Genomic DNA, 27605 nt, shown 5'->3' with positions numbered 1-27605 from the left:
ACACCCCCGTCACCCCCCCACCGCGCCCCGTGCGCGCGCAGACTGAGTTGCAGAATCGAAGGCGCCCTCCCCCACCCGGGCGTTCCCCAGCAAAGCTTCCTCCTCCAACCTCGGCTGCCCCCCGCCCCCGGGCCCGGGGACCTTTCTTTAAGGCTTTTCGGGTCTCTCAGAAGAGCCACACGCAGGTGCTCGGAGACGCTACTGGAGAAAGAGAGAAGCGCTACCGGAGTAACTGTGCGTGAGCGCCCCGGGGCGGGCCCCGGCGGGAACACTCTCCCAGGCTGGCTGGAGCGCGGGGAGGGGCCCGGCGGGGCTGTCACTTCTCACGGGGTGTGTGACCCGCTCGGGTGCCAGTTGGAGAGGCTCCTTCACTTTGGCGATTGCTCCACAGCCATGTCCGAGATCTGGGTTCTCTGGCCACTGGTGAGTCTCCTCCTGCCCGGGCGGGGGCCTCTCCCAGCTCGGCCACTGGGCGCGCGCGGTGCGGGCGGGCGCGGGACTAGCTCCGGGGGCGGCGGGGATGCGCGCGTGGGCGGCGGGCTTGTCCGGCCTCTGACAGGCCGGCTCACCAGGGCTGCCAGGACTTTCCCTGAGGGCGGGATCTCAGGAAACCGGGGAACTCGTTTTTCTTGGGGCTGGATATAGAGCGGCCAGCCCGCGGGGCAGGCGGAACAGCTCCGGGTGCTCCCGGGCGACGCTGTCCGCCGCCCAGAGAGGGGTGGGCGCGGGGGGCGGGCCGGGGCCTGCGAGCTTTGAGGGTCGCTGGAGGGACCGGAGACAGGAGGGGATCTTCTGGACATGTCCGTACAAGTCACGCCGAAGCCCCGCTGCTGTGCTGGTGGATGTGCGCGCCGCGGGGCGGTGAGAACCTGCGCTCCCTGAACTGGTAAAAGTTTTCCGGTAGTTCCCAACTTCAGGGAATAAATCAGCCCCGAGGCGGTGGTTAAACCTGAGGCTTTGGACTGCACCGTTTCTTTCTCGAAAAAGTTATCTTGGGGCTGAATGCGCCTTAAGAGACTTGTTTACCTTCTTATCACTACACAGAAAAAGAAACTGTTTTGTTTCCCTTCCGGTAATCCCTCTCCTTAAGACTGTGAGTCACTATCTCAGGTTTGGTCTTTTTTTTTTTTTTTTTTCTCTCCATTTTCTTTCTTGTTATCTTTCATTGCTCGCTGAACTCCGGGGCGGTAGGGAGCCTGGGCCTCACTGCTCAGGCGGTGGTACCCGCTGCCACCGCGCACGCGCTGGGGAGCCTGTACTTGGCCCAGAAGCCTAAGCAGTAGCTACCTCTTCTGGAGAGTCCCTACCTCAGCAATGCCAGCCTGGTGATGGCTGATCGAAGACACTTGGCCTCAAGAGGTTCATCTGAGTTCCGAATTCTCTGAAAGCCGACGGATTCTTATTTTGTTGGGCCCCATCGAAGTGCCAGGCACTGGGATTAGAATGTCTACGAATGTGATCTCAGTTAATTAGCAGCTGCGCAGTAAGGAAGATGTCCTCATCTCCATTTTACAGATGGCGAAATGGGGTTCAGAAAGCTTAAGTAATTAGACCGAGTCCTAACAGTAAGCGGCAAGGCTGGGATTTAATTTAGATCCAGTGCCAAAGCCCGGGCGGTTCGTTGATTGCACCTGATGTCCAGATGACACCAAGAGTTGAAAGGAAAAAAAGCATTAATGTCTGGAACAATCTTATGATTGGAAAAAAAAAAATTCTCCCTGATCCTTTCAGAAATAATGTACAATATTTGGGCTCCTTTAGAAATTTTCTTCGAGAAAATTTAGGATTCAAAATTGAGAAACCATTTATACAACCTCAGGTCACACTCTTCTCTTCCTTATCATTAACCAGTGCCTTATTGCAGTGTTAGTTGCTTTGACAATCTCTTAGTTCTTGGAACAACAATACTAATAAGTGTAGCAAAATTATCAAAGCCCAGAGCTATGCTTAACTTTTATACTATAGCATCTTTACCAGAGGTGCATGTTTAAAGCACCAAGGAAACTGCTTTTCTGAAAGAATGCATGCACATTCATACACACACATATGTGCATATATATATACACACACATTTATTTATATATACATGTTATTATAATATCTATAATATATATTAAACATAATTTGCTTATTACCATTATATATGATATATGGCCTAAGAAATGAACATTTATCAAATAAAATTTATCAATACAGATGTGTAAAAAGAAAAAATCTGACATAACCCTATCACCTAGATAATCATTGTTTGCATTTTGTAGTATATCCTCTATTTCTCTTTTCTAATATGACTCTTAAATTTAGTTACACAGAATGCTGCTCTGCACCCATCACTGGCACAGTATCACGCCTCTACTCTTAAAGAAGTTTCCACACCATTATGTCACCTTGTGTGTCTCCAGAAAATGCTTGCTTTTATGACTTCGCACTTAGTAGGGCTTTATTTACTAGTGTGCAAATAAATTAAATGGGGGCGCAAGTGCTGATTACATGGAACACAGAAGCAAATTTGGTTTATTCATGTCAGTGGGCTGGAAGTGGATGGGAGGGAGAGGCCATATTTTCTCTTTTCCTCTTTCTTCCTCTAGTCTTCTTGTCTCTAGCGCAATCTATGGTCAGCAAATATCCCATCCTTTACCTCTTTGCTTCTCTTCCCTTCTTTCTTCCCTCTTGGAGTTAGTTTTCTCTCCCCTAGTTTCTGGGTGTCATTTCCATGGGACCTACGATAAGTAAGTTTGAAAGCCCCAAACAATTCAGAGGTGTCTAAAGGATACAGAAGAAGAGGCAAACTTACTTTAGAAATTCGTGTGAGAAATAGCTGTGAAGACTGCTGCTGCTTCTTTTAATAGCACATAGTCCTGATAGGTTTTGTCTTGTACTGTTTAGGTCTATGGTTAGGCAGTTACTAGATTAGCCATTTTCCTCTCCTTTATTTCTTAGAGCACTTCTCAAAATTATGGTTGAGGACAAGGAGAGGGCAGCTGAAAAAGAAGTCGGTGTATTTATAGGTAATCATACAGAAGAGTTTCAGGGACAAAATAAAGGACAGTTGTTTAGTTTATAATTTAATAATTTTTCTTAAACCAGCCTAAGAAATATGAAATAGTTTGCAATGTGTTTCTGTTTATTGTTGTTTTTAACAGGTTTTACTTAAATCATAAAAAACTTGAAAATTCTTATGAATAAAATAAATTATGAAATGTAATTTAAAACATTAACAACCAGGATGGAAAAACAGAAATTTATAAAAGATGGCAAGATTGGAAAGGAAAAATGAAATTGATATATAGAAATCTTCGGGTCCTTCACGACTAGCTACAATTGGGTGAATGAAAAATCTTCTATTGTCTGTCTCCATAACACAATTACCACCCTTAGTGGCAAAATTAGAGTTTAATTTAGAAAAAGCAATTTTTATTCTTGCGTTGAGTTTATAGAAGGAAAAAGGTGAAAGGCAAAGAGGACTCAGGATTTGGATGTTGTCTCTAAGTAAGTTTCTTTGGGACACTAAACAAGTAATTTACTTCTAAATAGTTCTTAATAGTGGAAATGTCAGTATTTCAAAGGAATCTCTCTGAAGGCTACTAGCACTATACCACAACTGCCAAGGACAGAGTAATCATTTTCTAAGAGATGATCAAAAACCTGAATAAGGAAATCCCCCACTTGAAAACCCCTAGTGAGTTAAGTGCCTTTTGGTGAATTATCTTAGGTTCCAAAAGTCCCTTAAATGAGCACATGTTTTGTAATAGGTACTAAAGACTTACTGACTTATGATGAAAGATAATAATATAAGTAATAATGTAAAGATAATAACATATATAGCTTATTACCAAAAAATTATTTGTAGGACCATTGTAAGTACCTTAATGGATAGTATTGTAGTCTTTTTTTTTTTTTTTTTAATTTATTTATTTATTTATTTATTTTTGGCTGTGTTTGGGTCTTCGTTTCTGTGCAAGGGCTTTCTCCAGTTGCGGCGAGCGGGGGCCACTCTTAATCGCGGTGCGCGGGCCTCTCACTGTTGCGGCCTCTCGTTGCGGAGCACAGGCTCCAGACACGCAGGCTCAGTAGTTGTGGCTCACGGGCCCAGTTGCTCCACAGCATGTGGGATCCTCCCAGACCAGGGCTCAAACCCATGTCCCCTGCATTGGCAGGCAGACTCTCAACCACTGCGCCACCAGGGAAGCCCAGTATTGTATTCTTTTTGCTATGTGTGTGTATCTATTCACAAAAGTGGGAAAACAGCATTTAACTACCTAATAAGTCCTTTCATTTTCTGGAAGACCCTTGCTTTAAAATGAAAGAAATAAAATGAATAAATAAATAAACAAAATGAAATAAAATAACGTATCTTTAGCTTTTTATGTAGTTGGACTCCTTACACCAATTAAGTATATTCCATTCAGTCTTAAACAGGAACAAATAATTCAAAAGTACTTGCCTCCTTTCATAATATTTTCTTTGAAGTGAGACTATGAGTTGTAAGGCCCAAATTAGAAAGTTGATCATTGTAAGATTGTTAACTTCACCTTCCTCAGAAGGAAATGGGCTAGTTCTCCTCTTTGATCACAGCTCCCTTTCTGATTTTGAATGAGTTTTTGTGCAACCAAGCCATCCCCATCTTTGGGCAGTTAGAAACAGCAGCCATTGCTCTATTGGACACCTGGCCCGAGATCCACTAAGTGGGGGATGATAGTGACTTTCGTATGAAATTGTGCATTTTGAGTAAGGCCAATCTTGTAAGTCAGCAAATCTGACTACAGATTCAATCGGCAGGTGTACTCAGCCCAGCAAGGCAAGCAAGCCTACCGTAGGTAGGTTTTGTTAAGCTGTGAACTGGGATAAGCTTGGAAAATTAGAATAAACTTTGCTTCAGAGTCATTAACGTCAGGCCGTCCTACAGTCAAGTGATGCAGCATTATGGATTTAGTCACCTCTGTGTTCTGGGAGGCCATCAAAATATAAGATGTGAGAAACATCAACACTTTTGATTTCTGAGGTCAGAGATCTTAGAAAAAAGAGAGGGGAGAGAGAGAGAGAGAAAATGAACTCAGACCATGTGGTGTAAGGCTCTTGCCCCTTGCTGAGGATTGAGCTATGGGTTTTAGCCATCCTCACAAAAGGATCCTTGTTCCTAATGGACTGTTTTTGCACATGGATGTCTGTATGGATTTAGGCCTGATTTCAAAAATTGGGCTTACACTGCCCCAGACTATGTTTTGTCTACCCTGCACAGTATTGACACATACAGTATGTATGTATGCAGGTATGTATTTTTAATATTAGCTGCCACCGCTTATATGTTGGAAGATTTTGGTTTCTCTTGAAACATGGACGATCTGGACCCACATGCCACCTGACCCCCACTCCCCTGGATCAAATGGCTGCCCCTTTGGTCCACGTGCACCTCTCCATTTGACCAGCGCCTCCTACACTTTGTTGTCTGTTCCACCTGGATGCTTTACTCCTGTGAGAGCCCTGTGACCCCTCTGGGCATTTAAGAGCTCTAGGGTTCTAGTTTAGGACTTGGTAGCCCTCCCATTACCCATTTCCTCCACCAAAGATGACTTCTTTTCTTTTCGGGCTTATTATTAGAAGGGTCATTATTTCTCCATGAAAAGTCAAATTCTGATTTGCAAGTGCAGAGCACAGATGCTGTTAGTCTATAACACTCTTATCTTCTCACATGTAAATGTAGTCGCCTGTTAACCTCAAATTTTGCTTCCTCCAGTTGGTCTTCAGCTGGGAGGAGCATCAAAATAACCACCAGGGTTATTAAATATTAAGTAACAAGGTTGAACATAATCATAAGGAGACCCCATTCTCAGAGATCCAGATTCTTTAGGTCTGTTTTGGGACCTAAGCATTTTTAAATTTTTAATCCATCGCTACATGATTCTAATGTCTTTCAGGGTTTTGAAAACGATTTTTCTAACTCTAGCACTAAACTCAAAATCTAATCCCAGATGGAATTCTCTGGGTTTCCTCATTTTGTTTTATTTATGGCTTGATTCAGTCAGGGGTCTAACCAGTCACGTACTCCCACTGCCTCAACTATCTCTCTCTTGGTCTTCCCAAGAAACTAGCCTTAAGAAAGGATGAAAACATTACTGGAATAAGATTAACTTGTGTAATTTTATTTACACATTTTGAAAAAAGTAAGAATGAATGGAATCTTCACTTATCTCTTTAATATAGAAAATTTTGTTTTTATTTCAGTTTTTCAGTAATGCACCTACTACAAAATGTCATTACTATTTCCTTACCCTTTACACAAATATATTAGAGATGCATTATACAATCGGAAATGGTGAACTATTAATGGTCTTTTTAGAATTCCTTTTTCCTTTAGTATTGATAAGTAACTAAAAGTCTAAAAAGCGAATGACCAGAACTAGTCTGTTGTTCCAGTTGTGTCCTGGACAGTAAGGGACAGTGAGATTTCAACCCCCTGGTGGGGCCTGTAAGACTGGGAAGAAGTTCAGGTTCCTATGGGCCCCTGATGATTCCCGTTCTGAAGACTATTTGCAATCTCTTGGCTATTTAGTTCAGTGATAGTTCAAGATGGGAAATCCTAGTGCCCAGCTATGAGGAATTCCCAAGTGTGTATGCACCACTGACCTCCCTCAAATGCAGAATCTGAGGGAATTAAGAAATGGTGGTTTGGGCCTGTATTCATTTCCTGTGGCTGCCGTAACACAGCGCCACAGACGGGGCAGCTTAAACAACAGAAATTTATTTTCTCTCAGTTCTGGAGGCCAGAAGGAGGCTAGACCCTGAGGTAATGATCTCTTCCTCGCCTCTCTCCTTGGCTTGTCAGTGGCCTTCTCCCTGTGTCTTCACGTCGTCTTCCCCTTGTCTGTGCCTGTGTCCAAGTTCCTTCTTATAGGGACACCAGTCATATCGGATTAAGGCGCACCCAAGGACCTCATTTTAACTAAGTTCCTCTTTAAAGACCCTATCTCCAAACATGGTGACATTCTGGGGTACTTGGGGTTAGGACTTCACCATAGGAATATGGATGAGGGAGATACAGTTCAGCCCATAGGAGTCTGAATCTCTTGAGCTAGCTGTGTGACACGGACCAGTCACCCCACCACCAGTTTGGGGCATAGCTTCTCCTATAAGATGAAGGGCTTGGGTTGGGTCATCTCTAAAACTCTTCACCATGATTACTGGAGAGCTTGTAGTCAGCTTGAATATTTATAATCAGTCTGAAGTGTGTGCTCAGTATTGAAAAATCTCACTGACTGTTCCAGACGATGTCTACTTATTCTTGCCATTTGAAGGGCTGCTATTTTTCACCACCAGACACCTTTTTTTTTTTTGCCTCTGCTTTTTAAAATTCTTTTCCTGTTTGCTTTGAACTTCACTAAGAACAGAAAAAAAAAAAAAAGGTGATTTTTTAAACTTCCTTTTCAAACCCTAGCTCATCTCGTAGGGCCAATTGCGACACTGCTTCTTTGAAGTAATGCTAATGGGATTCTCAGTTTCTTCCAGTAGTTTGATTAATTCAGTCACTGCAATGTTACTCTATTTGTAACTGCCATATTAAATCTTGGGTGTTTATGATTCCTGGGAAAGTATGGAGAGCTTGTCAAAGTGAAGTGATATACCTCAAGGGTGGTCATCAGTTTCTGGGTCTGGCCATTCCTGCTCCATCCTGCTTTGTTTCTTCTATGTAGTAACCAGGTTGGCTATGAAAAGTGATTCATCACTGATGCAGATAATTAATAAAAATCCAACTGTTCTCTCAGTTTCTCATCATCTGATACAAGGGACAAACTCTCACGTCACCCTGTTTCTGAGAGTTTCAAATGGAGCAAATGCAAAGATTGGAGGATAGGAAGACTTCTGATTCCTGTTTGTGCATTGCAGATCCCCACCCCTGCAAGGGACGCACAGTGGGTATGATGGCTGTTCTCAGAAACTCAGCACCCAGATTGGAGGAAGGGAAACCTAAACTCCCCTTCTTTTCAAGCTGCAGACCAGGGCTGGGAAGTTTCACCTTCCCTGCCAGCCAGAACCCCAACCTGGACAGTCCTGCTACAGTTTTCCCAGACTAGAGGGCAGGGAACTGACTTCTGGTTTCCAGGAAGTTCCTGCCAGACTCCCTCCACCTTCAACATGCATTTGTTTTGAAGGTTCCTTGTATAATTAATGCACAGGCGTCTTGTCAACCATTGTCTGAAAACAAATTGAGTTGTTTGTGTGCCTAAGTGGAGAAAGCAACTAGGAAAGTAATTTGTAAACCTGAAACAGCCCAGAGGTGTTTGGGCCAGAGGTGTCGGGTCCTCCCTTAGCCAGTCCTAACTGTGGGTTATTGGACGAATCATTTCATATACTCTGTGCTCAGCTTCCTCAGCTATAAAATAAGACCGTAATAATTCCTCATGGGTAGATTTATTGTGATGACCACGAGGTGATGTATGTGAATGAACTTTGTAAAAAGCCAGGCAAATGTCTAGGGTTTGGTTTCCTGACTTAACATTTTCACGAACGATTCAGAAGGAGAGAGAGAAGCAAATTTTCTGATTTGCAGAAACTTAAAATCCTGTAGATAATGAAAGACGCAAGGAGATCCATTTTAAAAATCTATATTGAAGCTGAGCAGATGCTCACGTGGTCCCTTTCTGCTTTGACGTTCCAGGATTCTACGAGATTGCAGCGTCTGTGGTTATGATTGGCTGTACGATCCCACTATGGCTTCAGTGGTCAACACGTTAATTACCAGTGTGATTCAGGAGACATTTACCTTTATCTCTCTTAAGAGCTAGCTGCTAATAATGCTTTTGCTGAGGTCCTCAGGTATGTCCCCATTTGGGCTAAGCCAAGTTCCTCCGGGTGTGACCTGCCTGGAAAGCCCTTCCCAGCTAGTCATCCACTTGCAACAAGTCACTGCCCAAATGTCTTCTTATTCCGTGGCCTTCCCAGACCACTCTTCCTAAAATATCACTACCTCACCCTTCAAACTCTCCATGCCCCCTAAGCTTGCTTTATTCCTTTAAATAGCACTTATTCCTCCTTGACATATTGCTTATTTCTTTGTTTCTTTATCATTTCCCTCCACACGATGCTTAATATTATGTGTCAACATGACTGGACCATGGCACCCAGATATTTGCTCAAACATTATTCTGGATGTTTCTGTGACAGTTTTGCTTGTTTGTTTGTCTTGGATGATTTGTACATTTAAATTGGTAAACTCTGAGTAAGTTAGATACCCTCTGTAAGTGAGTGGGCCTCATTCAGTCAGTTGAATGCCTTAATAAAATGAAGACTGAGATTCCCTAAGGAAGAAGGAATTCTGCCAGACTGCCTTTGGACTTGAGCTGCAGCTCTTCCCTGACTCCTCAGCATACTGGCCTACCCCATCAGCAGAATTTGGACTTGCCAAGCCTTTACAGTTGTGTGAGCCAATTCCTTAAAATAAATCAATCTCTCTCTCCTACACACACACACGCGTGCGCGTGCACGCACACACACACTATTGGTCCTGTTTCTCTCAAGAACCCTGACTAATACAGTCAGTACACTTCATTTACATATAAACTGTATGAGAGCTAAGTCTTTATCTGTTTACTGCTCTGTTCTTGGATGTCTGTCTGGCACATAGTAGGTACTCAACAAAGTATTTACTCATTTAAGTAATTGATTAATGAGTTAGCTAATATTATTCCCAGCGGAATATAAAATTAAGGTCTCTCTGACTTTTTAATCTTTGTCATGATGGAAGTTTAAAATTAATTTTATTCCTTTTTTTTCCATTTGGTTATCATATGCCTTAGTTTATCCACTTTTCACATCTTTGATTTAACTCATTTTCTGGCCTTTTCAGCTTTTTTGAAAAACAATTTTTTGAGCATTCTGATCATTTAGTTCTTTGTGGGTTTCCTGCCTTGTCACAGTCAAAAACACCCCAGTTTCTGCCTGGAAAGTTTGGGTTAAATCTTTGCATACTACAAACTTGAGCTAATGCAAAAACTTAAAAAAATGCAAGCTGTGTGGAACACTGCTTACATAATATCTTGTAAGAGTTAGAACATCCTCTTTAGACCCATCTTTCTTTATTTATCCTTGACATAATTCTTTGATGCTGAACTAAGTAGGAGATGTTTCCAGAAATTCAGCTCTGTGAAGCAGGTGTGATCAAATATGAGATGAGTTTGGCGCTGGTATCTCTCCATGGCCAGTGATGTTTATGTCTTTCACTGTTCTACTCCAAGATTCACATTTCTCAAATTCTGAATGTATTTTGGACAGTGGGTTTTGATTTCCAGTCAAAAACTTCAAAACTAAAGCAAAATTAGAAAGTACATTTCTTTTAGACATCTCCAGAAAGTTTAGTATATGCACAGTTTTTTTTTAGAAATAACACTAAGGTAACAATTCATAAACGTTACATTACATAAATGTTAAGCACTCTCTGAGTGCTTGATCATTTAAACCAGGAATTGTGGACCTGCTTGTAACATTGTCACATGACTGCTGGATGCAATTAGCATACCAAGGAAAGGATGGGACCTATAGTTGTAGGGGACACACACACACACACACACCCCCACACACTATTGGGTATCAACTTTGAGCACCTTTGACTTGTCAATTTTGGCTACCCAATTTTGACTCAGATCTCTTTGAGTTTAAATCTGTGTCATTTTCTTCAGTTTCTGGTGAGAAACCAGAATTGAAAGAGAAGGAGAGCAAGTAATATCTCACTGTTAACTCCCTCTTCCCAGCCACAGAGGCGGCTGATAACAGAAAGGAATTGCTTCTACTCTGTTTGGTTGCTTAGATTCAGTTTTCCATTATCTGTTGCAAAAAGGACTTAACTGATTTCTTCTAGCTACAGAGAGTTTTACATTTGTTTGAGAATTTTCATGTGCTGGCAATGTCTGGAATGTTACATGGTTAGTATATTTAATTTCTGACTGTCAAATAGAACAAAGTTTGTTATAGAATAAGGATCCTAAAAGGTGAATGACTTTCATTTGAAAGCCCTTCCCATCTTAGCAGTTAACCCTTTGGTGTGATTTCAATCACATTATTATTTCCTAAAGTGCCCAATTCAGTTACTGCTCATTAACTATTGATGCTCTGATCTAGAAGAGGGACTAATATTAACAGGATGACAGGATGACCTTCTGTAGAAGAGGTAAGAAGTGGGGAACTGTCATCTTGAAAAGAGAAATTGATACTAATAAATACTTCTTGTTCAAAGCTGCTTCAGAAGAAGATCATAGATTCAAATGTGTTTTAAAAAGTAAGAGTCATGCAAATATAATGTTAAAAAATCCCCCAGTGATTAATACATTACAAATAATATGCCCATGTGCAAATCTGCTTTTGGAAACTTAACATTCATTTTCGATTATGATCAATGTTAGTTGTCTCTGTGTTCACAGAACCCGGCACACAGAAGGTGCTAGTGAAATGTCTGTTGGGTTGCAAAGGCAGTGGTTTGATAGTGAAGCCAGTATATTTAGGCATAATTCCTCTGATCTGTTTACCATTTCTAATTATTCTTTACATAGAATTGTTCATATAGAGAAAGTAAGCTATATTTTATGGTGAGTTGGGTGTAGGGGATAAAACACTGTAATAAGAGTGAGGAGACTTAGACAAGTCCTAGCTCTCTACCTTTTGCTCATGAGTGACCCTGGATAAGTCAGGTATTTTCTTGACATTTTGGTGTGATTTTCCCTCCTGGAGTCTGGATGTTAGAAATGCATTTTAAAATACATCAATACATCCATCCCAGAAGGAAAAGATGGCAACCGCATCTCCTTCGTCCCTCCTTCCTTGGAGGTCCCATGGTATCTTGTGACTTAGAAGGGATGCAGGCTTTGGTGACAAAGGGGGAAGGGCTAAAAGGGAAGATGTATGGACTCCTGTGGCAGTGATTTATACACGAAGAATATTTAGTTCCCTTGACCCAGAAGATGCCATAAAGTAGAAAAAAAAAAGTATGCCATGAAAACTATGAAAAATGACCTTGAGGAAAAAATCCTCAGAACCAGTAGTTTAAAAATTTTTGATGCTTAACAATGAATTTACATATTCCACATAAGATGAAAAATTATTTGTATTTGTGTTTAGAGAGACAAACAATAAATGTTTAGAAAACCTGAGAAAGGAATCAAACAGACATTACCCCAAAATGTTTCCATACATTTTAGAGGCTCATTTTTCTAAGGAACTCAAGCCTAACTAAGATAAATTTGACACAATGTCACTTGGACCTATGGGTTTTGTCTCCAGAAAAAAAGGAACAAATAATAAATTAAAGATTGGTTCTCTATTAAGAGAAGTTCATTTTTCCTGAATAAAAGTGAAGAAAATCTTGTTGGATTTATTGTGTGGTTAGATAACCAGGAAGGAGTTCATCAAAACTGTAGATTCTATTGTTATATATAAAAAAGGAAAAAACAGAACATGCTGTAAGCTAAGTACCAGGTTTGGGAGAAATGATCACTTTTTATCCTCACAATAACCCTTCAAGGCAGAAAGTACTGCTGTCACTTACAGATCAGGAAACTGAGGATCATTGAGGCCCTTTAACTTGCCCAAAGTCAGTGTTGGCAGCAGAGCTGGGATTCAAACCACAGTCGTTTTGAAATTTCATGTTTTTTCCTACTCTGCTATGTTGTCCCTCACTGGAACTTTATAATAATAATAATAATACTGCTTACCAGGCACCTATTTATTATGTGTGAGGAATTGTGCTAAGAACTTGAAGTGCATTATTTTATTTAATCATCACAACAAACCTATGAAGAAGAGATTATTTCCACCTTATAGATAACAAAACAGAGACTTGGAGAATTTAAGTGACTTTTCCCTCAGTCATAGGGCTGATGAGTGGGAGCCGTGACTTTTGAGCCCAGAGCTGTGGCTCCTACCATCCGTGATGCTGTTTCTTGGGTAGTTTGGAGAACCCAAGGTCTGGACTGTCATGCAATAGATCTGCTCCTTTTTTGGAGACGAGTCAGTGGAAGGATGGAACGCACGTTGATTTTGCCTGTGCATGGCAAATAAAATACAGCCATTTGGGGCGGCTTACACCTATTTACCAAGTTGCTTAGTTCAGAAGTCAGTAAAATTCTCTTCATGTTTTTCTTTTACAGATATTTACCTCCATTGCTGGACCATTGTCTAAAGGTGATAATGCCCATGTGGCTGATAGCAACTCTGAGATGCTGAAACTGAGTAAGAATATTACTAAAAAGGAGAGCTGCGTTGAAGGCCTGCATCGTGAGCACAAATTTTGTTGTCAGCCGTGTCCTCCTGGTATGTTATACAAAAAAAATCTAGCAATCAGAATGAAAATCAGGGTGAGGAGTAGCATATCATAATAATGAAGAGAGTGTTTTTACAGCATTTAGTTCTCCTGCATTATGGCCTGACTGGGAAGGAAAAAAAATATGCCATTATTTTCCGAAGACCAGCTTATGTCATCTTTATCACACTGGTTTGATGTGAGAATAAGTAAATATAATTTTTCAATGACATGTACCTCAGAAATGAGAGGATTTATTTATTTAGCTCCATTTTTCAATAGGAAAAGCAGACTAATTTGTGGATATTAAAACTTAGCACATCAGAACTGGTTAGAATATATCATAATAACTGTGGAGCTCTGAAAGCAAGGGACTTCTATCCTTAAGAGATGTCTCGACACTTCCCTTCGATCAGAAAGTCTCTGAGAAAGCTGTTTGTCCTAGCACTGAAGCCTGCAAAATACATTTGCCTTTTACAACCGAATAACTAGATAAGCTAGGAAAGCAATGGACAAAAACCAACCATTTTTTAAAATCAGTATTTTTGAAATGAAAACCGATTTCAGATTGGAAATCCTTCAAACAGTAGCAAATTGGAAGCTAAGCAAAATGCAATTGGGCAGACTTTTTTTTTCAACATGGAGTAGAGTTGACTACTATTTTATACAGATATGGATCTCCCAGTTGCATTGTGAAGGAAAACAGGAAGATAAAGGAAAACAACACATGGGCATATGCGATAGATTAATAGAACCATAAAGGATGGTGGTAAGTTTCATGTTTGGCTTTCCAGGCCTCCAGCACTCTAGCTGCTAAACAGGCACGGGCCCTGTTTATAAAAAGATTTTAACAGTCCTTCTTGGCCTTCTCTCCAGGTTTTAATAACCCTTATGGAAAATCTCTCATAATCCAACCCATTTATATTTAAGCGTATTCACATTTACTCTTCTCCAAATGAGAATGAAGAATGGCTTTCTGGCTTTTTCGTAACTTGCTAAACACCATCTATTTTTCCTGTGAATTGAGACCTTTACTCCTATTTTTAAAACCTAAAATGCAAATTAAAATGAAGATAATAAACTTTGAATATCAAACTGTTAAGGACTTTGTTTGCTTTTTGTTTGTTTGTTTTGCTTTGTTTTATTTTCATTTTAGAAGTGATCTCAGTCCTGGTGAGTTTGCTTGTGAGATAACTCTCATATGTCATTCTTGGAATGTAAATTGTTAAAAAACCTTTTAAGAAGGAAATTTGGATATGTGGATCAAAAATTTGAAAATACACTGTTAACAGTAATAGGTTTATAGAAAAATGTCTTAAGAAAATAGTCAAAAATAAAAGAAAATATTGTATGCATGACATTTCACTATGATACCCAATGATGTAAGATTAAGTAAATTTTGGAGTATTCAGAGACTGGAATATTATGTATCAATCAAAGTCATGTTTTCTGATATATTTCTGATATAAGCCTCAATGTATATAAATTCCCTTAAGAGATTTCTAACTGATCTGCTGGCTGGATTAACTAATTCCCTCTGCTCCATCTCTAAAAGATCCTGGATGGTGTCCAATATATACTAAACACTCTTTCCACTTCTATCCCTTTTTTTTTTTAATTTTAAGCTTATCAATATTCAGATTGCTTCCAAATTTGTTTATGCTCATTGGTGTTGTGATATTAATATGTAATTTAATTTAATATTACATAAACCAATATATGAATACACAGAAAAAACAGATTTTATTTCTATGAAAATTATTTTGAATGCTTTGGAAAATTTCAGTAAAGTTGGGTTACTGAAAAAAATGTTAATGAATTAAGTGGAAGCAAAATACATGGAAAAATCACAAAAATGTTAAAGCCTTTCATACAGATTATTGGTGTCTTTAAGTTTTCTTTCCATCAAAAAGAAAGGAAGAAAGAAAAGAAAGAAGGAGGAGAAAAGAAAGAAAGAAAGGGAGAAAGGAAATCAGGGACTTCCCTGGTAGTCCAGTGGTTAAGAATCCGCCTTCCAATGCAGGGGACTCAGGTTCGATCCCTGGTCAGGGAATTAAGATCCCACATGCCACGGGGCAACTAAGCCCGCGTGCCGCAACTACTGAGCCCACGCACCTCAACTAGATAGCCCGTGTGCTGCAAACTACAGAGCCTGTGCACTGCAACGAAGATCCCATGTGCTGCAACTAAGACCCAATGCAGCCAAAAATAAATAGATAAATAAAATAAAGATGAAGTCGGATTTTGCCCCCCAAAAAAGAAAAGGGAAATCGTAGGCGATGCATTTTGGATGTGACTTAAGTGAGAAAGACTGTGGAATTCTAATAACTTGTTTCTACATCACAAGAGTGGCAAATAATTATATAGTTACATTTTATAAATTGAAATATTGACAGTATTTTTTTCAATGATCCCTTATGTGAACTGACATTTTTAATCAAAAAAGTCCTTATCACATCACCATATCCAATAAGAAGGATTCTATGGTACACTGCATGCATTTTATATATATATATATATATATATATATATATATGTGTATATATATATATATATATATATATATGTATATATATATATATATATAATGTATGCACACACATACATATATATGTACACACACACACATATACTCACATGTATATATGTGTGTATTTATATGCATAGGAATGCACCAAAATGAAAACAGTATCTCAGAGCGGTTGATGTATAGGTGCTTTTTACATTTTCCTAAATTTTCCAAATTTTCTACAATGAGCATATGTACTATTATACTCAGAAACAAATATATTTTAAAATATTATTTTCAAGAAAACAACTACTTTTTTAATATTTTGATAAATTTAGGTTGTATACATTGGAGGAAAGAAAGAACTTGTGATATTGTATCCCTGTCATGCTGTAGGCATTGTGCCAGGCACATTCTGCAAGGTAATTCATTAAAGAGGCCAATTCATTTAGAAAGCAGTATAATCCCTCTGACAAGCAATTAAAGTTGTACTTTGGCTTGGTTTTCTTAAACATACTGCTGCAATGGTATAGAACCCTTATGCACTGTATTTAAATTTGGTTCTGAGTTTCCACAATGTATTTTTTTTTCTAATGACCTATCATTGCCTTTGTTTACTAAAATATTGTATATGTTTAAATTTCATAATTTGTTTATGTAGTATTTTATTTTATCAAAAAGAATGCTATGAAATCATTAAGAAAGTCATGTTCCTAGGAGAGACAGCATACATTATTTTTGCTGTTCATGCACATACGGCAGATTAAACTTTAGACTTAAACTGCACACCAGCTCTGGGAAACATCCTGGAAGGTATTACTGGACACTTCTGCTAACATCCCATTGGCTGGGACTTAGTCACATGGCCATGCAAAGGAGGCTGGGAGATGTAGTCTTGACTCAGGGCAGCCATGTCCCCTGGTAAATATCCTGTTCCTATGGGAGAAGGGAAAATGGATATTGGGTGACAATCAGGGATCTCTGCCACATTGACTAATCCTTTTCAAAGTCCTAAATTAGGGAAAACGTAAAGACATTGTAATGTGTTGAACTGTGTACTAATCACCATTTGCAGTTAGGTTTTTGGCATCCAGAGTGGGCATACCAAGTAAATAATTCCTCCCTAGAGTGATCCCAGGAAGGCAAATGGGGAAGCTTTGACTTCAGAGAGAGAGTTATGGGACAGTGTTAAAAAGGAAAAGGCAAAGCAAGTGAAGGACCATGTCCCAGGGCACACATTCTCCAGTGCAGCAGACAAGCCACGGGGACTGTGAGATGAAGGCAGAGAAACAGAGCCCCTGACCTCAGGGAGCTTCCAGTCTTGGAATGTAAACTCCTACACTTTACCAGCTGTGGTAACACTTCAAAAGTTTTGTCTTAGTTTGTAACATGGTAGCTGAAATCTTTACCAAGCAGATATTGAATAGTGTTTAATAGCTCAAGTTCTGACATCAGACCCTGCTTTCAAATCCTCCATCTGACACTTAGAGGATGACCAACATATTTTGGTTTGCCCGAGACGTCCCCAATTTTAGCACTAAAAGTCCCACATCCTGGGCAAACAGGGATGGTTGGTCCTCCTAGCTATTAACAAGCTTCATGTCCTTGGGCAAGTTACTTGACTTCTTTGAGTCTGGTTCTTTAACTGTAAAATGGACATAATAATAGTTCTGACCATGTATGATTACTGTGAACATTAAATGGAAATATGTTAATAGTGTTTAGCAGAGTCCTTGGCTTAATAAGGGTTGATATTATCATTTATTATTACCATTATAAGAATTGTTATGGATCTGATGGGTGCACATACATTTTACTTGCATTCTTCTGGATGGAAACTACATGCTGTACTGGAATAAGTGAAACTGAGTATTTGTGTTGGTTTTATAACATATTGCTCATGAATGGCAAGGAGCTACTGTTACTGAGGAATTTTCTTTTCAAATTTAATACAGATCTCCAATGTTCCTTCTTTCACCTTCTCTGTATACTAATCTTTTTTGTTGTTGTTCTACTAATCTTTTTTTGTTGTTGTCATGGGATCTAAAATGAGAATATTTTCTGAACAGTCACGTAAAGTAATTGTCTGAAATGTTACAATAAATTTTCTTTTAAAAGGCAAAAGTAAAAAAAAGAATGCTATGAGGTTATTAAGAAAGTCATGTACCTGGGGAAAGAGCGTAAATTATTTTTGCTGTACATGCGAGGGGGACAGATTAGATTTTGCCTATTCTTTTTAATTAGTTATAACATAATAATTACAGTCACTAGTCAGGCTTTTCTCTTAGATGTCCCTTTATATTTTCTATCTCTTTCGTCTTCATTCTCTATTCCCTTGCCCTAAACTAGCTTTCCCCACAGCACTTATCACCACTTGCCATTTTGTATTTATTTGTGCATTGCCTGCTTCTACCTTGACAATGTGTAGCCTTTGGAGACCAGGCTTTGTCTTATTTCAGCTGCAGTATCTCCAGCTCCTAGAAAGTGCCTGGCACACGATAGGTATTTAATAAACACTTCTTAAATAAATGAATTTTCCAGAAGGCATTGTTGTATAATGCTTGCTAATAGAAATCCAATGACTCATTTTATTTTTAAAGTAAGTAAAAGTAAATGCGAATATGATTTAAACTTTTGCGTATTAAGATAGCAAACCTGGTAATAAATTTTGTTATAAATACGTTCATGCCTGCACATCATAACGTATTCTGTCCCTTAACGGCAAAGGAATAGAAAGAAAGGGGAGTGAAAAGGGAACTGTGAGCACTTACTAGGCAGGTCCTGTGCAGTAATGTTAGCCATGCAAGAGAAGTATGATTATCTCCATCATATGCATGAAGAAATTAGGCTTAGCGAGATTAAGCACTTTTTTTGGTTTGTTTTGTTTTATTTGGCTGCGTCGGGTCTTAGTTGAGGCACGTGGGATCTTTTGTTGCAGTGCACTGACTTCTCTCTAGTTGTGGCACATGGGCTCAGTAGTTGCAGCACAAGGGCTCTGTAGTTGCGGCATGCAGGCTCTCTAGTTGTAGTGCTCAGGCTCAGTAGTTGTGGCATGCAGGCTTAGTTGCCCTACTGCATGTGGGATCTTAGTTCCCTGACCAGGGATCGAACCCGCATCCCCTGCACTGGAAGGTGGATTCTCAACCACTGGACCACCAGGGAAGTCCCAGATTAAGCACTTTGTTAAAGATATTGTTGCTATTAAATATTTGACCAAAGTCTTTAGAACTTCAAATGTTCTCTTCCTTAAACAATACTGTCCTTGTCAGGATTTGTGGACTTTGGAAAGTAAAATAAGTCAGAGAAAGGCGAATTAATTAGGTAACCTCAGTGGCCAGTGGCAGCCATCTCTACCATGAATATATACCTAGCAACCTTCTTTCCTCCTCCCCCCAAAGTTGGTAAAGGCGTCTCTTCCAGTGCTTTTGGTCATTCTAACCTCTGTTTTATATGCTCCTATTTTTAATCATCCTATTTCTGTAGGCATATTCCTCAGTGACTCTTTTAGCTTTTGTCTTGGGAGAAATTCCGTCTCTTGCCACGATTTTTACAACAACTTTCTCCCCTACTATATTTATATTTCATTAACTTAGCCCCTCCACTCCTGTTTTATTGTCATCCCTGCAGACTTCCCTTGCTGTTGCATGACTACCTTGCATTTAAACACTTGCTCCGGTTTTTTTCTTGGGCAGGCAAACGGAAAAATGATGATTGCAAAATTGATGGAGGTGAACCAGAATGTGTGCTCTGTGCAGAGGGGGAGGAGTACACAGACAAGCACCATCATTCTTATAACTGCAGAAGATGTAGAGTTTGTGATGGAGAACATGGTAAGTGTCTTAAAAAACAGTCGAAAGGGACCAATCATGTTACTGCATGTAGCACCATGTATAATACAGTCTGAAATTGGGACCTATTCTGGCACTATGTCAGCAAACAGGAGGGACAGGGTGGGCCTGGCTGGGGTGAAGCAGGACCAGGTACTGAGTGACATTTATGAGTCAAGTCTAGGCAATTCTCCCAGATGTAGGAGAACGACTAAATGTAAACATGGTGAACAGGGTCCATCAGCTCCAATCAAAATTGAGGGGACTTTTTTTTTCCTGCTTTGATTTATGCTTGTATAATGGCTTTTGTTCTTAGCCAGAAAGAGCTCAGACGCCTGCAGATACAAGGACAGAGAAACCCAAGAGGTGGGTGGGTTGCTCCGCCTTCTTTGGGGATCTGGTTTGTCCTGATAATTCCAACTGGGGACCTGAATTTTCATGGATAACCCAATCTATCTTGAGGGTTCAGATTAAAATAAAACGAAAGTATTCCCAGTTTTGTTAGACATCAAGAACTCTCTGGATGTAAAGCTTTTCTTATCCCTATTTAGGCTCTAAAGCAATGTTTCTCAACCCTGGCTGTACATTAGAATCAAACGGGAAGCTCTGAAAAATGCCAACATCTAGGTCCCGTCTCAGACCAATAAAATCAGAATCTCTAAGTGAGGGTTTTGGCATTGGTCTGATTGAGTAGGTCTGGGGCAGGGCCTGACATTCTGCATTTCTAACAGGCTCCCGGGTGAGGCTGATATTGCTGGTCTATAAGTCACACTTTGAGTAGCCAGGCTCTAGATGAGAAAAAGGGAGCCATTTAAGTACAGGTGGGATTGTCTAGGTTGCTGGATTGTCTGTCTACTTAAAACGCTGCTAAGTGATTTCAACTCTTTCAACCTGGGGTTGCCTATTTGGCATTTAAATGCTAGTTGTGTTACTAAAGGTGTGATGGTGTGACTGCTAACATAAGCACTGGATCTCAAAAATCCATGCAGCTCCTGCCCATCCTTTTCATCGTCCAGTTATAATTAGCTGCTCTAATTAATAGTCTGCAAATTGGTTTTCTAGGCCTAGAAGTGGAAAAAAACTGTATCCGGACCCAGAATACCAAGTGCAGATGTAAACCAAACTTTTTTTGTAACGTATCTCTGTGCGAACACTGTAACCCTTGTACCACGTAAGTTTTAGTCTTTCTCTGGTTAAAACACTAGGTATATCTTGAGAGAGAATGTTTTCCTAAAGGGAAGCCTCCAAGCAACTAGATAACCATTTCTTCACCCAAACATCCTATATCTAAACATTTATTGAACACCTCCTATGTGCTTGATACTGTGCTGGCTGCTCAAGCCAATGATATGAGCAGACACGGGCCAGGCTTTGAAGGTCTAAGGCTAGAGGCAGAGGGTGTCAAGAAAAGCAGTGGTTATTGTGTTCACACCACGTGGCAAGAAGAGACTTGTACTCAGGGTGTTGAACTATATAGGAAGAGCTTTCAACTCTGCCTGGGGAGATGGATAAAGATATGACACATGGCTTGAGTCTTGAAGGAAAGAAAGAGCCTTACCAGATGTACACAGATGGAAAGGACATTTCAGGCAGGGGAACAGCCACTGCAAAGAGATAAAAGGAAGCTCTGGAGAACAGACGACCTGGCTGGAGTGTAGGAAAGACTGAGAAGTAGCCAGGGTCAGATCATGAATGACCCGTCTTTCATGCTAAAAGAGCTTGGTTTTGACCCAAAGATAGAACACCTGATTATAGATTTCACTCTTCTTCTGATTAATTGGGTGATTTTGAGCAAATCACTTAACCTCTCTGAGCTTTGGTTTCCTCATTCATAGGATGCAGATAATATTCATTTGTCTTATCGACCTAATTTCTGTGAAGATCAGACTGGGTAATATGTGTTGTAAAAACAGCTTTCGCTTTGTAAGATGTTGTTTTGTATAAATATAAATATTTAGGATTATATTCATGTGCCTCTCCTTAAACTTGTAATTCACCTTGGGAAATTTTTAGGAGTTCACTTAGTAGACTTGAAAAGCAGGGACGCGATGCCTTATGTCTCTTATTTACTAGAAAATGTTAAATTATGTGCAGTTAACCTAGACTGTCCTTTCTAGCCTAAGTGTCTGAGAGTACGGTCATGGTGACAGTATAAGTGGGGATTGGGAGGGGAACTAATGTAGTAAAATAATGATAATAATAATAATAATAATTCTAAATACTTCATAATCTTGATTTAATTTTCTTTTCACAGTAACCCTTTGAGGCAAGTAATATTATCTCCTTGTTATTGATGAGAAAACAGGCTCATGGTGGTTAAGTGACTTGCCCAAGCTCACCTAGTTAAGTAATAGGCAGAGCCAGGTTATAATTCAGACAGTTTGTCAGTGTTTGGCTGTCTGAAGAAAATCCCACAGGAACCTCTTGAGTGTTGTAATCACCACTTGATGCTAAAATGGGTAACCTTTAAGGACCACCTAGGTAGACTCCCTAAGCAGCAGCCTGGGCAGTGGCTATTGTCTGGCCATTTTATTGTTCTATGGGACTGTTTGGAAATTGCTTTTGGCAATTTATGATTTTAAGAGCACAGTTTATGACCAAATTAAACTTTATTTTTGTGTCTATTTCATCCTTTTTCTTATATGTTGATGTTTTAATACCTTCTTTTACCTCAAGGCATTTTAAACCATAGTCATTCTTCAGGATATTTTTCATCTAAACAACCAAATTATGTTATGAATTTGCACCAGTGTAGTTGCTAATTTAGAAATATTTGAGGGAATATGTTTGCCAAAAATGCAAAAATGAATAAAATGGCCCTGGATTTATAGTGTGTCATTGAAAATGATCAAGGAATCAGTCCACCAGGCTTTTTGAATTCCCTCTGTATTTTTTTCTAGGTGTGAACATGGAATCATTGAGAAATGCACACCAACCAGCAACACCAAATGCAGAGAAGGTAATTATTTCTTTTTACGATTATATTCTCCTTTCTCCCAACCCCACTGTAAAATATGAAGAAAAGCCAATCCAAAACTTTTGATTCTTTGAGAGTACTTTGTTTTAATCTTAAAAATTGCTTACTTTCATTTACCATGTCCAGTGTTCCAATCTACAGGATCCAGATCTAACTTACACAGTTTATGGGCCCTCCTGATCCTCATTCCAATATCTGCACTAATATACAGGGGTAAGTTCTTACTTTGTTCAGACTGTAGATTGAAGTAACTTGGGAAGTAGTTGTTCTCAAGAATTCCCTCCTGTCTCCTACCTACCAGGAGAAAGAAAGCTCCTACCAGGTAGGCAGCTCTGGTATGGTGTTAAATTCCTGCTTCTAAATGCACCCCTGAGAGCTGGTAAGAACAGATGATGTTATCTCTCAGCTACTGTTTTTGAGCAACCATTCTGGGGCACTGATTGGGTGTTCCCATCCTCCCCATGAACAAGGGTATTTGTATTTAGGCAGTAGCTGAGTTGGCCAAGAATCGGAAGTAGTCCTTCAGTCTACGTTGAGATCATCCCATGCACAAAGAGAATTCAAGGAGCGAAGGCATTGCAGGGGACACTTGATAAATTCACCCCTGTCTGTGCCTCCTCTCCCTTGTCCAGACTCCATGCTTTTTGATTATTTCTCCACCTTAACTTAAAATACTGTGGCAATACCTTTTATGTGAGGGTTACTTAGTAAAGTCAGCACGTAAACCAAAATTGGATATACTTATAATTACTCTAGGAAAATCCCTGTAGATCATTCATACAACACATGGGGGTGCCAACTTTCAATAACTCTGAAACATCCAATTTTTCTTTTTCTGTTGGAACAAATCACTGTTTCTCCAGGTCAGCTGAAGATAAAGAGATTGCCTTACCGTTAGAGATTGTTTAACTAAAAATATAAACTCAATGTTTAAACACTTAAATTGTGCTTGGAGACTTCTAGATTTCTTTCTTCCACCTCATACTGACTTCAAGGCATACACTTATTGAGTATATATATTTGAGTTATTTGTGAGTGTGTGTACTTGAGTTTTGGGGCATTAAATGCCACTTCATGGCAAACTGATGCCGACTTTCCATAGCCTATGGCTTCTGTGCCCAGCTTCAAGCCAGTGAGAGGGAGTGGTGATGGCCATACAATAAGTCAAAAGCCAGCTTCAGGCTAGGCCAGTGTGTGGTAACTGGATGGCTCCATTAAGGTGCGGCATATCTCTAGACCACTTGACCCGGTGGGATGGAATTTTCAAAATCAGGACGAATCTGCCTCTTATGGTGCTCGGTTGCTTTAAATTTCAATGAATGAGTTTCTCCTTTCTTCTCACACTTCTCTTAGTATGAGAGTATATTCTCACATGCTTCCTACAAGGCTGAGACATGAGTCTGATAGAAATTTCTTGGATCTTTCAGAGGTGAAAAGACGGCGCAGGAATAGAAAGAATGGTCACCAGAAATCTATAGCCTCAAATACTGTAAGTGTTGAAACATGCATCAGCTTTCTTAAAAAAATAGAGAAGGTAGTCATTCAGCTTTCTACTTTTACTTTTTTAAAAACAAACATTTATGATGCCTGTGTGTGCATGGGTTATAGGGGCATCAAAAATGAATTACGATATGGTGCCCAGTTGATAAGAAGCTTCTATACAAATAACAAGAATTAATTCTTATTAATAAATTCTCACTTACACAAAGGGAGTTGAGAAAAGGATGTGGCCAAGCTTCCATGTCCCATGTTGGTATTATCCTGAAGAGAAATGCAGAGAGACATCCTTTACCAGAGCAGGGATTCAGTATCCAAGTCCAGGCACAGAGATAACACTTAAAGCCATTATAAAGGTACATCTCAGCTTTCTCCAGACACTTGTTACCTTATCTGTCACCATATCTTGTTACAACATGGAATCAAAGCATTTGAAATAGCAAAAGAGGGAGTTCCCTGGTAGCCTAGTGGCTTTCACTGCCGTGGCCTGGGTTCAATCCCTGGTCGGGGAACTGAGATCCCACAGGCCACGCACAGAGCGGCCAAAAAAAAAAAAAAAACAAACACACACACATATAGCAAAAGATACACTGGGGAGAGTAACCAGTTCACTTGATGAATAACGATTTTCTCATTTGGGGCCAGTGGGGCTTAGGGTTCTTTAAATCAATATGGTACAAAATCATTTCAACTTAAACTATGTTGTCGTGTCAAAAATTAGAATAGTTACAGTAAAGAAAATTTTAGAATGATTATGGTTATTATGTTTATTTTCATGAGTCTATACAAAGAATAATCTCAGCACATTCCACAAATTACTTAGGTTCCTTGCCTCCGTTAAAAAAAAAAAAAAAAGCCAATATTCCCTAGTTTCTGGTTAGGCTGGAAACTTTCAGAATAAAAATTTGAATGGTGAAAGAATCCTCCTTAGTCACTTAGTCTAAATTTATACATTTAGAGTATTTTATTACATTTAGAGTATTCTATTACATTTAGAGTATTCTAAATATATTTTATCTCTCTCCTTCCCTCCATTTTTTTTTCTCCCCAGGAAATGGTGCCACTGAATTTCACAGGTAAGACTTTTATCATTTTATTTCATCGAGATGGCTTCCTTAGGAGTCACAGGCTAATTTTAGAGTTAAATAATTTTGCGAAGTTCAGTAACATATAGTGGGGTCTTGCCGTTTCTTGAGGTTCCAGTTTTTCCTGCTCACCAAAAAGGGTTTATTAAGCAGTTTGTTTAAATGTATAACCAATACTCAGGTAACATAAGATGCTGTATTCTGAAGGCTTAATTTTCCTTCACAAGCAGTTAGGTGTAGTATAGAACTCCTGCCTACATTGACTCAGAGGCTAATCTGAATTGTAGACTCAGTTATTATTGGTGTATCCTAGTTCCGTAACACCATTCATGATTCTATTCTGTTCTGTTCTTTGACCTGTGAGTCAGTGATAAGATGGTCATATAAACTCTTGGCCAGCCTTTTAGATGTGTCGGTCATTGATCATCAAATCCATAGGGACGTTAGAGATGATCTTTTCCAGCCCTCTTACTTTATAGATGAGAAAAGGAGGCACAGAGATGTTATGTATCTTGCCCAGGTAATAGAGCAAATTACTGGGGACACGGGAGGAGTTGGGGTTAGAACTCAAGGTTGTTTCTGTTTTTGTTTTTCCCTGACTGGCTCCTTAGATCTCTAGGACTTACCCATATTCTTAAGTACTGTAAGAGGAGAAATAAACATGGTTTTCAGAAGTGGGAATTTTGTTTAGAAAAACAAATTTTCAGAGACTATTCTCTATTTTTCAGACGTTGACTTGGGAAAACATATCATTAGTATTGCTGAACAAATGAAAATAACTGAAGTTAAAGAATTTGTTCGGAAGAATGGTATGGAGGAAACTAAAATAGATGAGATCAAGCACGACAATCCCCAAGATACAGCTGAACAGAAGGTCCAACTGCTCCGTAATTGGTATCAAAGTCATGGGAAGAAAGATGCATATTGCACTTTGATTAAAAGTCTCAGAAAAGCCAAACTTCATGCTCTTGCAGAGAAAATTCAAGATATAGTCCAGAAGGACATTACTAGTGAACATGAAAATGCAAACTTGCAAAATGAAAATGAAAGCTTGGCTTAAAGTGAAAAACAACTACCTCAGTTCTGAGAATATACTAAAGAAAGATTAATGTTTGAATAAGTTCTGGGTAGCTGCAAGCTGTAAATATTGCTTGGCTTTTTTTTTTTTACTGGGTGTCTTTTCTTTTTTCATTTATTAGATTTGTAGAGCTAATATGTTTACAGGCTTTGAGCGTCTCATGATTCTGCCTTCAAGGATGTTTAAAATCTAGTTGGGAAGATGGACACAGTTAAGAGTAAATACAGGGGCATGTTAAGTGCGCAAAAAAGAGCGTATGCAAAGGACAAAAGATTTGAGATCATGTTCAAGTATCTAACATATGATTCTGTAAGTATGAATGTAATTAACATATGTAAATACAAATGCCTATCCACAGGCTGACCTCATTCCATAAATCAGTAGATGTGATCTTTTGTTGTCATGTCACAATCAACTGCCTCTAAATTACCTCCCCAGCTCCACTGATAATTCTAGAGATTTTACCATATTTGTAAATTTTGTTTACAGCTTTGAGAGGAGCATACTCAGGGAAAGCTTGCACATACATCTGAATGTAGAATTTAATAAGGTTCTACCTCAAAGGTCTTTGCATAGATTATTGGCATTTCATGGTGAAATATTTCAATTTTGAATTCACATAGAAAATGCAGACTCAGTTACAATGCTTGGCTATTTTATATTTGCTCGTCACTTTGGATCAAAATAATCCACTTCTTTCTCAGGTGTCAAAACATTTTGATCAGGAAAGAATTACTAGATCATTGGCACCTCTCCATTTGCTCCTTGATGTGCGTCTTGGTGGCTTGTGCACCCCCAGACTTGGAAGGACTGCCTAAGAAACACTTAACTGATTCACGCAAAGCTGGGACTGCCCTTGGAAACACCTAGCTTAGTTTGGAGAGACTAACTGCTCTTACGGAAGGTAGCTTTGCGGCATAGCATGAACCCATGTCTACCACCAAAGCTGATAAGGTAGATTCTTATTTTGCTCCATCCGCCACAAAATGTTCAGTAACTCCCCATGTGTTCTCTCTTGATGCGAAGGCAGCTTATACATAGCAAAAGTGAAATCATATCAGGTTTCAGGAATTGCTCTTGTTATTTCCTGTAGCTTCTTAGACAAACAAGCCCCTCTCCCCACTACCACTTCCTTACTTTTACATTTAAACACTTTTGAAAGTTTATACTAAATGTGAATGTTAATAAATACTATTAATATTTATATAGTTGTAAGCTAAGGACATTTATAAGCTGAAACAGATACTCAGAACTACCTAAAGAGCTTCCATTGATGGAAGGTGTTTTCCTCTAATGTTTGGAAATAGAAAATATAGGTAAAACTATTTAATTAAAATCATGTTTTTGGTA

At 39.4% G+C, this 27605-nt stretch overlaps 1 protein-coding gene across 4 annotated transcripts; it reads left to right on the top strand.

Moving 5' to 3' along the window:
* FAS (Fas cell surface death receptor) lies at positions 1-27605 on the top strand. 4 transcript variants are annotated; one of them, XM_082423904.1, is made up of 9 exons: positions 1-423; positions 13131-13293; positions 19484-19621; positions 20681-20789; positions 22519-22577; positions 22737-22808; positions 24023-24084; positions 25144-25168; positions 25906-27605. In XM_082423904.1, exons 1-9 carry the CDS (start codon positions 394-396, stop codon positions 26235-26237), a joined length of 990 nt encoding a protein of 329 aa, XP_082280030.1. In that variant the 5' UTR covers positions 1-393; the 3' UTR covers positions 26238-27605. The 4 variants fall into 4 exon arrangements, with proteins under 4 accessions (XP_082280030.1, XP_082280029.1, XP_082280028.1 ...); XM_082423902.1 differs by having other exon boundaries at positions 57-423; positions 22722-22808; XM_082423905.1 differs by lacking the exon at positions 1-423 and adding an exon at positions 711-886 and having other exon boundaries at positions 22722-22808.

The sequence above is a fragment of the Balaenoptera physalus genome (genome assembly GCF_965194825.1).
Source record: "Balaenoptera physalus genome assembly, chromosome: 14".
Classification (NCBI taxonomy): domain Eukaryota; kingdom Metazoa; phylum Chordata; class Mammalia; order Artiodactyla; family Balaenopteridae; genus Balaenoptera; species Balaenoptera physalus.
This window is presented reverse-complemented; position numbering and strand designations above follow the sequence as displayed.